Consider the following 16,698-nt stretch of genomic DNA (forward strand, 5'->3'; position numbering starts at 1 on the left):
TGCATTTATACGGAGGCTTGATTACACACAGGTGGATTGTATTTATCATCATTAGTCATTTAGGTCAACATTGGATCATTCAGAGATCCTCATTGAACTTCTGGAGAGAGTTTGCTGCACTGAAAGTAAAGGGGCTGAATAATTTTGCACGCCCAATTTTTCAGTTTTTGATTTGTTAAAAAAGTTTGAAATATCCAATAAATGTCGTTCCACTTCATGATTGTGTCCCACTTGTTGTTGATTCTTCACAAAAAAATACAGTTTTATATCTTTATGTTTGAAGCCTGAAATGTGGCAAAAGGTCGCAAAGTTCAAGGGGGCCGAATACTTTCGCAAGGCACTGTACATACACACACCCTAATTTGATCCTTCCTGGAGGTCAGCACTCAGTAGGTCTGGCCCTGGCTTTCACACCAAAGTGCCTTATGAAGTGCCCTTAGAAAGGGAGCAGCCTGGGACAAGGGTTCAGCTCCAGGGTTGAACGAGTACTGCCAATCTTTCTCTGAAGTGCCCTATAAAGTGCCCTAACAAAGGGAGGGCACGGGGAGCAGTCTGGGTTCAGCTGTAGGGTTCAGTGGATTCTAACAAACCTCTGAAGTGTACTATGGAGTGCTCTTCCAAAGATGGCACAGGGCACTCAAGGGTTCAGCTAATCTAATCCTGCCAAGTTTCCACCATCCTCACCATAGCGAAAACGCTTGATGAAAGTTCACTGGAGCTGGCTGGTGCTAAGTTGAGCTTTACTGTTCCTTTTACCACCAATAAACTCTTTGTACCGTGTGTGTGTAATGTGCCTTGAATTCAAGTCTCGGCGATTTAGTCTCTCTAAAATAATCACAATAACTGTATGCTAGCTTCATTAAACATTATGGAGATAGTGACTACAAAACACTTTGAGCTGCAACAGTCTATTTTTAGTCAGTGGCAAACTTTTTCCCCCCCAGTGGTAAAAGCTGTTTCATCACAGGAACAGACTTCAATTACTTTGTCGTCAGACAGTGCCATTCTCCGCATCAATTTCACGAAACAGCAAGAGATTCCTGTGACCTATTTCTTTAGAGTAGTGTTCTAATCAAGAAGTCCCAGGAAGCTTCCTTAAGAGGTAAAAGTGTGTCATGTTAAGACCCTGTAGCCATTTTGGGAATCTGGGCTTTAGTCTTTTTTCCTACTTTAGAACAGCTAAGCAGATTCATTATCTTCTGACTGCGCAGACTAAATATATTAGTGTGTTTGCGGCATAAAGAGGAGTTGTTGAGTGGTCTAAGGACAAATGGACTTGACCATACAAAAAAAAATATATATATATATATATATAAAAAAATGGCCTTGTTGCCGGACACTTTCAGCTAGGAGCAAAACAGTGTCTGTGTGGGAGGCGAGACTGACAATGCGGTACAGATAAAGAGGAGGATGTGATGTTTAAGATGCTGTAACTCACAGGTTCGGCACAGGACAGAGCCTGTCATACTGCATCCTGGATGAAACATGAACTGCCCCATGGTCACTCGCAAACAACCACAAGGTTCTCAGAAGGACAAACTCTGACACAGAGAGACTTCCTGCTGGGTAGGCCAAGCAAAGCCATACAGAACTACAGTACTTTCAAAGGTCAGGGGAAGCGTGAAACAATAAGTATATGAAAATAAACCAAGCTAGATGCAAGGGAAAAAAACCTCTGTTGTATAACATCGTTCTACACAATAGAACGCATTACAACAAGCACATTCCAGGTAGAGTAACTACAAAAGCACAGAAATAAGTCATACTGCTCGTTAACTGACCATTTGGCCTACATTGTGGTTTAACCGCATCTTGAGCCATATGCTACTGAAGATTCCTGTTCATGAACTGTCACAACTACCACCTGAGGGATTCTTTAGGGTTGGGTGGGGGAATCGCAAAGTGGGGCAAACTAGATGAAGACGGTTAGGTGAAATGACATACACTCCACCATACTCTCCAGAGAGACTAAATGAGGGGTCTCCTCTGCTCTACCTGCCAATTAACTAAATGAAAAGAGAATCAATGACTCCAAACGTCTCAAGGTCTCCAGTAGACTTCTCTCTCTCTCTCTCTTGTCTGAGTCTCTCCTCCACCCTGAAAATACCCCCAGCTCAGCTCAACTAGCTGCAGCATGTTGAGGTAGTTAACACAGACACAGCTATCTGCTCATTCCCGCATCTCTAACCCACATTCTCCTCCCTGTAGACTGCTCTTCGAACTGCTATGACCTGCAGAGGTGTTTGCTGATGTAGACAAGGTTCTAGAACAAAGAACCGGGTTAAATTCTAGAGAGAAAATTCGACACAATTGTCGAGTAAAACCTGCGCACAAAGTACCAACAACAAAAAATTGACAAAATGTGGCATATGTTGGCCTGAGAGACCGGTGCTTTAATGTCTGTAGCCCATCATGTCAACCGTAGCCACTGGGCCACATAATGACAGTGTTGGAAGGGCACCAACCACAGAGAAGTGAGAGACCAGGAACACACTGTGTGGCAAAGGAAGCCCCGGGTCAAGTTCCTCTTTAAACAACTTTCTCCTACAAGTTAAAGAGGGATAAATCGTTTCTACTTCATTTGGATCAGTTTTTACCAAAACATGGAATATGCACAGTTTACAAAACATTGGGAACACCTTCCTAATATTGAAAGCTTTCCTCGTTTAACTCAGCGGGAATAAGCATAACTGTAAAGAGAGAGAATTGGTGCCATGTTTAAAGGTGCATGAAGAAACCAGTAACATTAACAAGACAAATGCATGCAGCGCAGGGTCACGTCTCATAGTACCCACTAATCACCATTAGGGCAGTGATTGTCAAGCAAATAACTGCCGACAGACATGACAGCTCTGCTTCAAGCTCCTAAGCAACTTTGTAGTATTTTCTTTTTTTTGTTGTATGTTATTTCTTACATGATTAGCCAAGAAAGTTTGTGTTATTATATTCAGCCGGAAAGAACTTTTGGATATAAGAGCGGTGGTAACTCAGCAGCATTACGACCAGGAATAAGACTTTCTCGAATTGTATCCTTTGTTCGTACCCCCCAATTGAACTTATCCCAAACGCTGCTCCAAGACGCAGCGGCAGAGAAGAGGTATTCGAAGGCGACTAGTAGTCTGACTGAGGAGGCGTGCAAACCATCCACCGCGTCAGAGTATATTACTCGCTAATGTTCAGTCTCTGGACAATAAAGTATACAAGCTCAGGGCGAGGATCTCCTTCCAGAGACATCAGGAACTAACATACTCTGTTTCACAGAATCATGGCTCTCTCTGGATATACTGTCACCGTCCATACAGCCAGCTGGGTTCTCAGTACATTGCGCAGACAGGAATAAAGAACTATATGAGAACAAGAAATGCAGGGGTGTATGTTTCATGATTACCTACTCATGGCGTTAACATTGTTAACATTATGCATGTTAACATTAGAAGCCTCCTCCCTAAGTTTGTTTTATTCACTGCTTAAGCACACTCCGCCAATCCTGATGTCATAGCCGTGTCTAAATCCTGGCTTAGGAAGAGGCCACCAAAAATCCTGACATGTCCATCCCTGACTATAACATTTCCCGACAAAATAGCACTGCTAAAGGGGGTGGAGTTGCAATCTACTCAGAGATAGCCGGCAGAGTTCTGTCATACTATCCAGGTCTGTGCCCAAACAAAGAGCTTCTACTTTTAAAACCCCACCTTTCCAGAAACAAGTCTCTGACCATTGCCGCTTGTTATAGACCCCCTTCATCCCCCAGCTGTGCCCTGGACACCATATGTGAATTGATTGCCCCCCATCTATCTTCAGAGATCGTACTGTTAGGTGACCTAAACTGGGACATGCTTAACACCCCAGCCGTCCTACAATCTAAGCTAGATGCCCTCAATCTCGCACAAATGATCAAGGAACCTACCAGGTACAACCTTAAATCCGTAACCATGGGAAACATCATAGATATCATCCTGACCAAAATACACCATTGCTGTCTTCAACCAGGATCTCAGCGATCACTGCCTCATTGCCTGTATGCGTAATGGGTCCGCGGTCAAACGACCACCCCTCATCACTGTCAAACGCTCCTTAAAACAGTTCTGCGAGCAGGCCTTTCTAATCAACCAGGCCCGTGTATCCTGGAAGGATATTGACCTCATCTCGTCAGTAGAGGATGCCTGGTTGCTCTTTAAAAGTGCTTTCCTCACCATCTTAAATAAGCATGGCCCATTCAGAAAATGTAGAACTAAGTACAGATCTAGCCCTTGGTTCACCCCAGACTTGACTGCCCTTGACCAGCACAAAAACATCCTGTGGCGTTCTGCATTAGCATCGAATAGCCCACGCGATATGCAACTTTTCAGGGATGTCAGGAACCAATATACTCAGTCAGTTTGAAAAAGCTAGCCGTAGCTTCCCTAACAGAAATTTGCATCCTGTAGCACTACTTCCAAAAAGTTTTGGGACACTGTAAGGTCCATGGAGAATAGAAGCACCTCCTCCCAGCTGCCCACTGCACTGAGGCTAGGAAACACTGTCACCACCGATAAATCTACAATAATCAATCATTTCAATAAGCATTTTTCTACAGCTGGCCATGCTTTCCACCTGGCTACCCCTACCAACAGCTCAGCACCCTCTGCAGCAACTTTCCATCGATAAAAGACAGTACTGTGCAGCCGTCTTCATCGACCTTGCAAAGGCTTTCGACTGTCAATCACCGCATTCTTATCGGCAGACTCAATAGCCTTGGCTTCTCAAATGACTGCCTCGCCTGGTTGACCAACTACTTCTCAGACAGAGTTCAGTGTGCCAAATCAGAGGGACTGTTGTCTGGACCTCTGGCAGTCTCTATGGGGGTGCCACAGAGTTCAATTCTCGGGCCGACTTTTTTCTCTGTATATATCAATGATGTCGCTCTATACAAACATTAGACTATATGTTTTGATTATTAATACATTCTAAGGCTACATGATGCTACTCAAAAGTCGCATGAAAGGCATGAGCTCTGCTTTGTTTCTTGTGCAGGCTGCACACACTTCATCAGTCTCTCATTCACAATTTGACTAGCACTTGATAATAGTCTCATCATGACTTGAAATTTTACGGAGGCACCCCCCTTTTGTGGCGGTAATGTACCCTAAAAAATAAAATATCGGCTAGTGGCCATTGGGCTGAAAATAATTACAATTCCCTTTTCCCGGGTGCTAATTGCCGTGCTCCGAAGCACCTTATAGGCTAATAGGCTAATGTCACCCATCAGACTATTGTTAATTTAATCTTGACTTTACATATACTAAATAATATCAAATTTGTTTCGATTTAGAATGGACCACTATCAAGCACCTGTCTCGGAACAGGGGCAGGGGGAAAAAATACATGTCATCTATGCACTTAAATAGCGAATTGAGGAAGCGTTACATAGTGCATTTTCATGCCAGCCAGGTAGGCTATAGTCCTGTTGTAAAACAAAGCAAAGTGCTTAATATTAGGAAAGTTGAGAAATAAATATAGTAGGCCTAGCCTATAGACAGCTGATCCTCTTTTTAATAAAGGCCATCAAAACACTTCTTACACTATTGCATAGCATATAGAAATGTTGCACAACATGAAATCATGGGCTCTCATGAAGTGTTTGATTCGATTTTTCATCACATTTGCATTGATGTCAGAGTGATTGGAGTGACAACAGAGTGCTGAGTAGCAGGCAGTTAGCAGGTTTGGTAGGCTACTAATGACCATCAGCAGCAACAGAGCTGGGAGGATCCTAATTACCGTGACTAAATGGTCACATGGAATTTTACTGCGGTCATTACTCGTGACCGCCGGTGTGGCGGTAACACAGTAAACTGTAACAGCCCTACTCACCATTCACTTAGAGTTGATTATGTTTGCCATCTTTCAAAACAAAACCTTCCCTAAACTTTTCTACAGTGTGTTGACACTGATTACATTTTCACGAATTTACTTCCTAAAATAAATAAATAAATAAATAAATAAATAAATAAATAAATATATATATATATCACACACACCTTCTACACGTTTTGAAGCTTTGAGGAAGAAGTGGGAATGGGTGAAAAAAGGGTCTCAAAACGAAATAATTTCCCTCGACATCACTAGAGCTTCAAAAATACTGTTTCTTAAGGACGCACACACACTTGGGAGTGAGCGTTTCAATGCATGTGTGAGGAAGTGTCACGCTGGATTTGTAACAATAGAGAGTATTTAGGGAGTAGTGTTTCCTCAAACTGTACTGTGAACTCTCAAGACAGAACCGGTCCCTGGTTACTTAATCAAACAGGAAGGGTGGTTTGACCTGAACCTGCTCTGTGTGTGTGTTTTTTCTCTCCCCTGGGTTCCCTCCCTATCTCCCAGCGGAGGGAGCCAGGGACAGATCTCCAGACCTGATACTAGAGAGAGGTAGGGCCACACAGGACGGGTTAAAAAGCCATGGCTGAGAAAAGGGAAGAAGGGATGAGGGGGCGTTTGGCGCGGACATGGAGGTCTGAATTAGAGGGGTACAGTGGGTGTGTGTCTGCTTGCTTGTGTGTCTGCATGCGTGTAAGCGTAACGGATACAGAGTTGGGGGTTTCGTCTTTAGGAGATTATACATACAAAGCTGTGATTCTATACTGGAGCTCTGCTCAAAAGAGCCCTGATGTAGGCAGAGAGGCAGGGGTCCTGAGTTAATAAGGGAAGTGGAGTAATGAGTGGATGTAATGACTGGAGGGCCTGGTAGACAGAGGATATCATTAAAATAGCCATTTAATCACTCAACCTGGACTGGATGCAGACCGGACCGCTTAGTCTAGGTCCCAAATGGCACACTATTTCCTTTATAGTGTACTACGCTGGTAAAAAAGTAGGGCACTGTAAAGGGAATAAGTTGCCATTTGGGAAGCAGACTTCATGTAATGGACTAATAGGGAAGAAATGGATAAGTTTAGCTTACACTGATTGAAATGATGAATGGAGGGACTCCTCAGAAAATCACTGCCAGCAAGCAACTTTTCGATACTCCCATTACGTTAAATAGTTTCTCTGATACTTAATCTAGGTTTCTAACCAAAAATGTAAATAGTCGTACATCCATCCTCCAAAAATCGGAGAACAACATGTAGGCTAATGCTTTACAGTGTAGTACCATCAACCAAATTGGAGAAGATGGGATACAGGCTTACAAGTTCAAGGGTTGCTGCTTGCTTGTTTTCTGATTAATTTTGATTGTCGTTTTCAAGAGTAATTCCTCTAATGTAACACAGGAGCCTTTCAAGAGGAAGTTACTGGAACATAGCATTAATAAATGTCTTGGCTTTCTCATTTCCTTTCCTAGCGTGTAATCGGCCCCATATTAAATGGGTACGGTAGCTCTACAGTAAGGTATTTTTAGAACATGAACCAGACAAACAGCTCCCGACCTGACTGACCCCACTGAGTATCCAAATAATATTCAGAGTTGTGTATATTTCTAGTCCTCATCCTTCAGCATTACTGCAAACGTGCTCATTCAAACCAGCCTCCTCTGAAGATCAGTATTGGATAGAGGAGTGAGTGCTCATGTCTCAAGGGTGGTAAAGGACAGTCTCCTCCCTCTACGTAGAGTTGAATAAACAGCTATTGACAGGAGCCATCACACTAAATCAGCCTCAATGGAGGTATGAACCTCGTGCCAGCGCCCAGCCCCAGCCACCTAGCACCAGCTCTATCCCAAACACTATCCCCATGCCCAGCTCCAGACTTTCTGCCCCAAAAACATCCCTGGTGTTAGCCACATCTCTATTCCCATCCCCAGCCGTAGCCCTGTACCCCCAGCCACATCCCCATGCAAACCCAGCTCCATCCCCATGCATCGTGGTTTCCATTTGGTCTGGTGAATTTGGCTTGGCCCTCCACTGTACAGGGATGGGGATCAGACTGCATTTGGCTAAGGCCAATATCGATGTTACAAGCCAGTGCCTCTCCACACAACTGCTGCTGTGAACTGGTTAGGAAATGGCAGGGTAAGCATGTGTGCTATGTGTGCGTAAGCATGTTTGTAATGCCAAGAGAAGTACCCACACCGTGGGTGGCCCCCCCAGAACCCTGCAGGGCAATTCCTGCCCTGGTTTAACGGGAACAGATAAGTGGTAGTGTAGCGCAGTGTGTGTGTGTAGGGAAGGGCCGGGCAGGCAGACTCAAATAGCAGGCCCTGTGTAGAGCGTCACAACCTGAGATGCTTAAATCCTTCCTGCCAACTCATCCTCCCTCCCTGTGCTCGCTCTCTCAAATCAAAATGACATGTTTCCCAAGCCGCCATATGCAGGCAATAGGGCTTCAGAGAGCCACTAATCCAAATGGAGGGAAGGTTCAGGCCTAGGAGTTGGACGAGAGATAGCATTCTTGCACGGGTCAGTTCTTTGGAGTCACACCCGCCCCACGCCGGCCACATCAATTCCAAGCCCACCCGATGTCCGACATCAGGACAATGGCTGCAAATGTGTAAATTTAGCTGCCAATTAATTTGGCTGCCGGTCCATAAACGATCACATTTTTTCAGTAAAATGTAAAACAGTAAAATGACGTGACCAACAGAAAAGTACTATTTGAGATCTGTATATAATGCTTATGATGCTTATGTTTCCGCGCTAACAGTGGGAAGGCGGCCCTAGGCGGGAAGGCAGGCGACAAGCTTAGGCCCAAAACAAGCACATAGAAACGTATTGGGCTTATTTTGGACAGATTTTGGCGAAAGAAAAACCTCTCGCTTTGCCTCTTCCTCGCTGATACTATGCATGCATACACGGACAGGACATTTTTCATTAAGAGCTTACTGGGAACATGCAACAATAGCAAGCCTTATCGTATAACAGTTCAAAAGGCTATAGGCCATTGTTGAACATGCAACCTCTGTGATGAAGCAGCTAATAAAACATTTTCCAAAACGCACCGCTCTTAACCTAATGCGAACAGTTGTGACAGAGATAAATAATCTCTGTTAGAAATGTAGAAAGAGGGGAAATCTAATGGTTGTTGCAATGATGGGTTGCTAATACGTTCGAGTGTTGTAGCTTTGGCTTCTGGACAACAAAATGAAGTTGATATGAAAATAAATAGAACAGGAGAGAAATGCTGGTTAAATGGCACGAGGAAGTCTTTATAAAATAATTGCCTCCATGTTTCTACAGGTGGATTTTTTGCAAGGCTACTTTGAAGCAAAGAAAGACATGCCTCATTATTTGAAGTAAAGTAAATCGTTTCAAACAATTCCACTGCCTCAAGCACACATTGCAAAGTGGTGGGTGACGCGCTGGTAGTCAACGCTAGGCAGGCTATAGCCTACACACCCGAATGGGAGGCGAGCTTTAATTACGAGTTGAGATTGAGAAATAAAAATAGCTCCTTTTAAAATCGTGGCCACCAAAGTTAACACGCGATTGCATTCAGAATTGTTATTTGTTGCGCAATGACTGGGCATGCAAAAGCAGTTTTCACTCCAGTAGCCAACAGACTGAGGAGCTACTCTCACACTGTCTGACAGTTTGTAGGCTATTCCACTCCTCAAACTAGGCTCTGTATGCTGTGTGTGTGTGTGATAAATTAGATGCATGGCCAGTAACGAAAATACAAACGCGCCAATTGAATTCCACAAAATTATGCAAATGATCCTATAGACTGATAAGGATGACCGGTCAAATGTATTTTCAGCAGCTAACCGATTAACAGTTAGCATCCCTAAATCAGGACAGATTTTTCTACGCAACCTGACCCATCTGCACCCATTGTTCCGAGAGCCAATCAGTGACCCACCAAATAACAAATTTCATTAATTGTTTTTATGATTCCATAGTAGGCTATTATTCCCCTTCCTGCATGAATGAATTTGTCTGCATGTCTACATTTGGATAAAAGTCTACCTTTATCAGCATATCGTTTTTAGACATATGGCCTGCATATGGTCTAAATGCACAAAAGCCTGAATTAACCTAACAATTAACTGATATTTAACTGAATTTACCTATCGTAAACAAATACCTGCTTGCACTTTTTGCTGGCTGTATAGCCATCTACCGGCTTGTTGTCCTTGTCCACAATGCCACAAAAATCCTTCCAGACCAGGTGATTTTTTTTGCGGGTCATCCGCTGGGAACCGTTGGTATCCAACCCGATGCAAGACTCTACCACACAGCCAGCAGAGAATTACTAGCTAGCAGTTGAGTGTTGTTGGATAGTGGGACCTCTATTACCTTCTCAATTTCGAGGGCTTTAGCTGCGATGGCTTGAGAGCGCCGTGTCTTGAAGTTGGCCTTCTGTGTCTGGTCGGTCTCATCCTTGGCCGGCACTGTGTCCTCAGGCTCTGCTAGCAGGGCTGGGGTGGGGTCAAGTTCCTCCTGGGAGGGTAAAGGTTACAGCTAATGGGTTAGCGCGCCAGGCAGGACACAGCAGTTCAAATGGCTTAACTGATTCAGGTTTCAAATTCAAAGCGTGTGAGGGCAACACTGATTAGAGTCAACGAGGTTGTTGTTGCTGTCATTTTCTTTCAGCACATCAAACGCTTTAATATGCATGCAGCATCTCAACGATCTAGAATGTTTTTCCTTCAACATCTTTGATCAAAGACCGTCGACAGCTGAAGATGAAGGCCCACGCCCACCGACGTCAGCGCATCATACTGCATCATTTAGTGTTAAAAGGGAAAGGAGACACAAAACATAACATCTCTGAATGTCAATTTGAACAAAAGGAGGCCTTTTGTGACCGCGTTAGCATTGAAAATAAACAACTTTTTGAAACGCCCATTACTTTTAGTTTACAGAAATCCAGAAAGCTTTCATCCATGGCAAGGAAATGGGTCACGCATGGTGAATGCAGTCTTCATCTATCGTGACCTCATCAGACCACAAGAAAGAGACAGGCCACTTAAGGTACATCAACTGTTCCTCTGCGATGTGGGTTCTAGAATGAATGACATGAACAGGGATTTGCAACAGATTCCACACACCATGACAGGGCAATGAATTGTGTTGATAAACTGTGTATCCATAGGAAGGTAGGTAAAATGTGATGGTCAGACAATGTTGAAACGATGACAAAAGAAAACGAGTCTGTATGGTAACAAATCGGATTTTGACTATGTATCGAGTCTCATGGAATTCCATAATCCAACCAAGTGATGTAAAACAGTTGTGCAGGTCTTTTCTACCTTTTAGGACTAGTACAACGCTAGTAAAGGGTATGCTACTACTATGACAGGTAGCCTATCGTTTTGATATAGGCCTAATGAATAAATGATCGTATCAACTGAGAGGCTGAACTGAATCAGGAGCAGCGAGCTATGTCTGACAGTTACGCAGCTGTACCTTGATTGAGACAGCGCTGTGTGGAGAACCGTCTATGGAGGCAGTCTTTGTGTGGCCTAGCAACCTGGGCTTATCTGTGGATTGAAGGAGAAGAGGAATGAAGAAAGAGACAGGGGACAGAAGGAGAAAGAGAAACACTCGCAACTCATGCATACACAGTAAACTAAGAAGCATTGTAAAACAAAAAGGAAACATTTAAGAAAAAGGAGGGCACTCAAAATAAAATCAGGGCCACCAGGCGCAGTACAATTCCATTTAAATCCTCTCAGTATTAAAAACACACTGGGGAACTACCACCACTTATTCTATATTGTCATCCACCGTGCAATCACTCATTGCACTCGTACAGTGAACAATGGATAGGACAAGATGCTGTGGGACTGACGACAAGCAGAGCCCAGACAAATCGCTGTTAATTTTACGTTCTTGTTGGAATAGCTTGCACAATAGAGGTCGACAAGTTCAGCTGTGACTAAATTGAAATATTGTGCTCCGCCGGCTCCAATATGTCTATAAAAAAAACAAATATGGCTGGGTGGAAATGTTTGTTTTTATTCCCATGGCGATGAGACTGAGCCAAGGTGAAATTAAAAACACACTTCTTCCAGGAAGTTCTGAAAAAAATTCCAAGTAAACCATGAAAAAGTAGTTTGTTAGTTCAAAATGCAGCAAAATTCAAAATTGATTGAGTGCTGGATTTCTTATGATACTATTAACAGATGATTCTTTGAATGAGAGATGTTTCCTTAGGCAAAAATGTCTGTAGGCTGAATTTATAATAAAATGGATATTTGCCATATTAAAAGAACAGAGTAGCACAGACATAGAACTCTGTCTATGACAGACCAGGCCTTTGCATTTTGAGGAAAACCTGGTTAACTTGGAAAGACACTCACTCGCCAGACACACTTGAATCTGTGGAGAAGAAACTAGGCTGCTGTTTTAACTTAAATGATTAGTGACAGATGCTCATGAATTGCAAATCCAGAAGAGGAGCATCCAGAAGATTGTGTGTGTTCCATCAAAGAGACACGTAATGGCATTAGTTAAACAGCAGCAAAGGAATCTAAGCAGATTAAACATCAAACCTCACTAACGGGTAATGAATGAATGAAAGTCAGAAACAGAACCCTGCGGATAAGAAGACTAATCCCTACCAACAGTCAATGTGCTAGAGCAGGGTATTTCTGCCAACTTCAATTGGCTAATTGTTCGTGTGTGTTATCAAGCCAAACAAAGAAAAGTTAGGATATATTGTACAGTCTAATCATTAGGGCAGGGAATTGCCAGGGACGTCACGGTACGATATTATCACGATACTATATGTAATTGCGATTCGAGACCGCAATTTTATTGCGATTTGATGCTCCAAATACTTTGCTTACTATATAAGTATGTCTGCTGCAGAGAGAAGGGGGCCGTGAGAAAAATGAGCTTTACAATGAGTAATGGAAGTTTAAAAAAAAGTGCTAAAAACATGTTGGCTATTTCATAAGAAGATGGAGAACAAGCTATAGGATGTTAAATACTAGGCGTTGCACAGGTTCAGCATACAAACCCACTTCTTATTTTACAAATCGATACTTGGAGTCAAAGTATCAATATAATATTTGACCAAAATAATATTGTAAACATATTCAGTTTATCCCCCTCCACTACTAATCATGAAAGCTAGGCTATACTTCACCAAAACATTGTGGACACATGCTCTTCAAAACATCTCATTCCAAAATCAAGGGCATTAATATGGAGTTGGTCCCCACTTTGCTGCTATAACACCCTCCACTCTTCTTGAAAGGCTTTCCCTTTCCACTAGATGTTGGAACACTGCTGCGAGGACAACCTTCCATTCAGTCACAAGAGCATTAGTGATGCTGGGTTTTGTGCTGAAGTTGCTTCCAGAGGCAGCTTGGAACATGGTAGTGTGTTGATTTTTACATGCTCCAGCACTTGTCGGTCTCGTTCTGTGAGCTTGTGTGGCCTACCACTTCATGGCTGATCCGTTGTTGCTCCTAGACGGTTTCCACTTCACAATAGAATAAATAGTCTTCTTCAAGGGGTACTTAAAAAATACTATTTGGGAACTAAAAACTTGAACCATAACCTATAGGCAGCATGCTTTCTCTAAGCCATTGTACTCCAAATGCTCACTCAGAGACATTGTACAGGATTCTCTACAGTAAAACTAGGCCTACAACTAGACCCTATGTGGTTTGTATTCCTTATCGTCCCTCCCAAACAGTTTCTTTCTGTGCACTTTGATGTGTTGACCTAGCCAAATTAGTGTTCCAGACAGGGGTGGAGGGACAACTGTTTTCTACCTGTTTTACTGCATCTTCAAAAGGGAATATGCAGCCCAAACATAGGGGTGGGGGGGGGGGGGGGGGGGGGGGGGTTCTTCAGGCTTCCTCTGTGCTCTCTTTACACCGTAGCATAACGGAGGAAAATAAGGGCTTTAAAACCCCTCTGCAGTGATTATGAGAAAGGACTTCTTAAGTGAAATGGCTGCATTAGACATAGGGATATTTAAGGACACTCCCTGTTACTTTCCTTTATTCTCCTACTATCCCAATATTCTTAATCTCAAAATCTCCTCACTTCAATTGAAGGTAGGCCTAACTTAACCTACGCAGATTCCTGGTTAATCCACACAGAGAAAAGGTAATAGTTGTCTTTTTACTTACCCAGGTTGTCCATTGAGGTCAGAAGACCTCTATGACAAGGGAGACCTGGCAAGACCTGACTGAATCATTTTGAAGCTCATAAAGAAAGTTAGGCTACAACATAATGGTATGCATGCACCACTCAAAGGGGAAGGTAATGGGACTGGGAGTGAGTGCTGGTTTGATCTTGAAGACATCTGCTGGCTCAGTGCGCAAGCCAAGCAAAGGTTAGACATTGAATCAAAAGCCAAATCACCTCAATAAAACGAGGCTATTATTTTCCCAGCCTTATAGAACCTGCGTGTGCGTGTGCGTGTGTGTGTAATTAAAAATGTTCCAGCACCTCCATTTAATACACACCTCCACTGAAAACAGATGCTCCTCTCAGAGAGCGGCCGGGCCTCTACATATTAGTTTAAGCATCACTTCAAAATGTGCCAATTTTCTTTTAGGGATATGAAGTGTAGACTTACCAGGCTCTCTGCTCTGGCTGTGAGGCTCTTCTTTATACCCTGGAGAGGGGCGAGAAAGAAAAAGGTCACCAAAATGACTGACAGCAGATACAAACACCAAGGTTACAGTATCCACACTAGTGGATGCATGTCCTTTACATTGCATCATTCCAAGTGATATGCTAGAATGGACACTGGATCAGAGCCAGACTCTAAAGTGATTGATTAAATGTGATATTATTAAATCATTGACAGCTGAACTAAATGCCTCAGTAGAGAAACCAAAGGAAACTTGGGATGCTTCCCTATGAGACCTGGTCAAAATAAGTGCACTACATAGGGAATATGGTGTCATTTGGGTTGCAAAATTACTCTTCTGATGGTAGGGGAAGCCAGCCTGGTCCCTGTCTGGGGAGTAGCTCCTTCTGCTGGTGTTGGACCCGGAGCGCATGAGAACGGAGCCTGTTATTGGTGGAGTATCCCTTCTGATAGGAGAGCGGTCCCGTAATCTAGTGTACGAGTCCCCGGCAGGGCTTGCAGGGTAGGGGCCCAGGACTCTCCGCCTGATACCCTCAGGGTTCTCCCTGAGAAAACAGAGAGCGAGAGAAGGGGATTCAAGGGCCCATCCATTCAGGTCCACTCAATGACAGAACTAAAGCCACGGCTCTAGACATGATGAGAGCCTGGATTCTAATTACCTCTAAGTGTAGAGTGAAAGAAGAAAACCACTTGATATGAAATAATGAAGTTGCTGGACTTAGAACAAAATAAGTAGTGCCTTGGATCTTGAAAAACAATATACAACAACTGAAGTCACCATGTCAGTCCCATTGATGCTTGGCACTTTGGTCTATTAACTAAGTGCACTAGAAGGAATGGGCCTACCCTCGACCAAAGTACATGAGGGCCTACCTCAGGTTGGGGTAGGCTGGAGACATGGTCCTCGAGAGAGGAGCTATCACTTGAACTCTGCTGCTGGGATGGGAGCCCACTCTGCTGCTGTTCCTAAAATTTCAAAATAAAATAGACTTTGGGAACACTTTACTTGACACCCTGCGTCATAACCATGTCATAATATGTCAACAGCTGACAACCTGTCATTGCAGGACTTAGAACAAAATAAGTAGTGCCTTTTATCTTGAAAAACGGTATACAACTGAAGTGCAGTGTCATTCCCCTGCTACATCCGCAATAATCTGCTAAACACATGTATGTGACCAATACAATTTGATAACACATTTAGACCGGTTGTGACATTGATCGCATTATTTTATGGCTGGTTAAAGACACCTACATAAGAGTGTCAAAACCCACAAAACCACACCAGGCAAAACATTTCATTACACGATAGCCTACTTGTCAACAGTATGTTCGTTAAATAACGTTTTCTTACATGGACCATATTAAATCATCATTGTAATTGTGCATTGGGTTAGGTCAGACATGCACCGAATCAAATGCTCTGTTGCTGATAACTGTGTTGAACGCAGGAGCAGATTTCAGGTACAGGACAAGACACCCTCTTGATTGATGACTGACATAAGGACATGTATGTGATAGGCATATCTGGCATATTTGATGAAATCTGTCATAATGCTTCCTGACAGTGAGTGTCATAGTGTATTTTCACAGTCCGAGTGACAGAATCGTCATAATGCTTCATGACAGTGTAACAAAGTATATTTTCTGCAAGTTAATTAAAATATGATGAAAAAAACATGACAAAAGAATTCATTACAACAACAGACTTAACAAACTTTCAAAATGAAACAAAACTTATTGGCAGGGAAAAAATACATTTGAATAAATGTGGGTTGACACTTATGTACGTGTCATTATCAGCCATAAAAAAATTTAAAAAATGTAACAGCTGTAAATATACTGATCATGACAGTGTTATGACCATATTATGACAGGTTATTTGTATTTATTATGGTTCCCCATTAGCTGCTGCCAAAGCAGCAGCTACTCTTCCTGGGGTTTGGCTTAATGAAGGTAGTTAAACAGTTTCAAAAATATTACAATGCATTCATTACAGAATTCACAACACACTAAGTGTGCGCCTTCAGGCCCACACTCCACGACCACATATTTACAACACAAAATCCATGTGTACGTGAGTGTATAGTGTGTATATTATCATGTGTGTGTATGCATGGGTCTGTGTTTGTGTTGCTTCACAGTCCCCGCTGTTCCATAAGTTGTATTTTTTATAATAAAAAAAAATAATAATAAAAAAAAATAAAAAAAAATTGGATT

At 42.8% G+C, this 16,698-nt stretch overlaps 1 protein-coding gene across 2 annotated transcripts in view; it reads right to left on the bottom strand.

Annotated features, from left to right (window-relative positions):
- Nucleotides 1–16,698, bottom strand: part of LOC110524618 (periphilin-1) — a 35,695-nt gene that overhangs the window by 5,394 nt on the left and 13,603 nt on the right. Inside the window, exons 6-10 of one of the 2 annotated variants that reach the window (XM_021604448.2) lie at nucleotides 15,352–15,444; nucleotides 14,812–15,023; nucleotides 14,461–14,499; nucleotides 11,325–11,398; nucleotides 10,212–10,355 (exon numbers count right to left, since the gene is read on the bottom strand). In XM_021604448.2, the coding sequence (XP_021460123.1) occupies nucleotides 10,212–10,355; nucleotides 11,325–11,398; nucleotides 14,461–14,499; nucleotides 14,812–15,023; nucleotides 15,352–15,444 (562 nt within the window). The remainder of the gene's footprint in view (nucleotides 1–10,211; nucleotides 10,356–11,324; nucleotides 11,399–14,460; nucleotides 14,500–14,811; nucleotides 15,024–15,351; nucleotides 15,445–16,698) is intronic. The other variant, XM_036979643.1, reaches the window with a different exon arrangement.

Source organism: Oncorhynchus mykiss, chromosome 1 (assembly GCF_013265735.2).
Source record: "Oncorhynchus mykiss isolate Arlee chromosome 1, USDA_OmykA_1.1, whole genome shotgun sequence".
In the NCBI taxonomy this organism is placed as follows: Eukaryota; Metazoa; Chordata; class Actinopteri; order Salmoniformes; family Salmonidae; genus Oncorhynchus; species Oncorhynchus mykiss.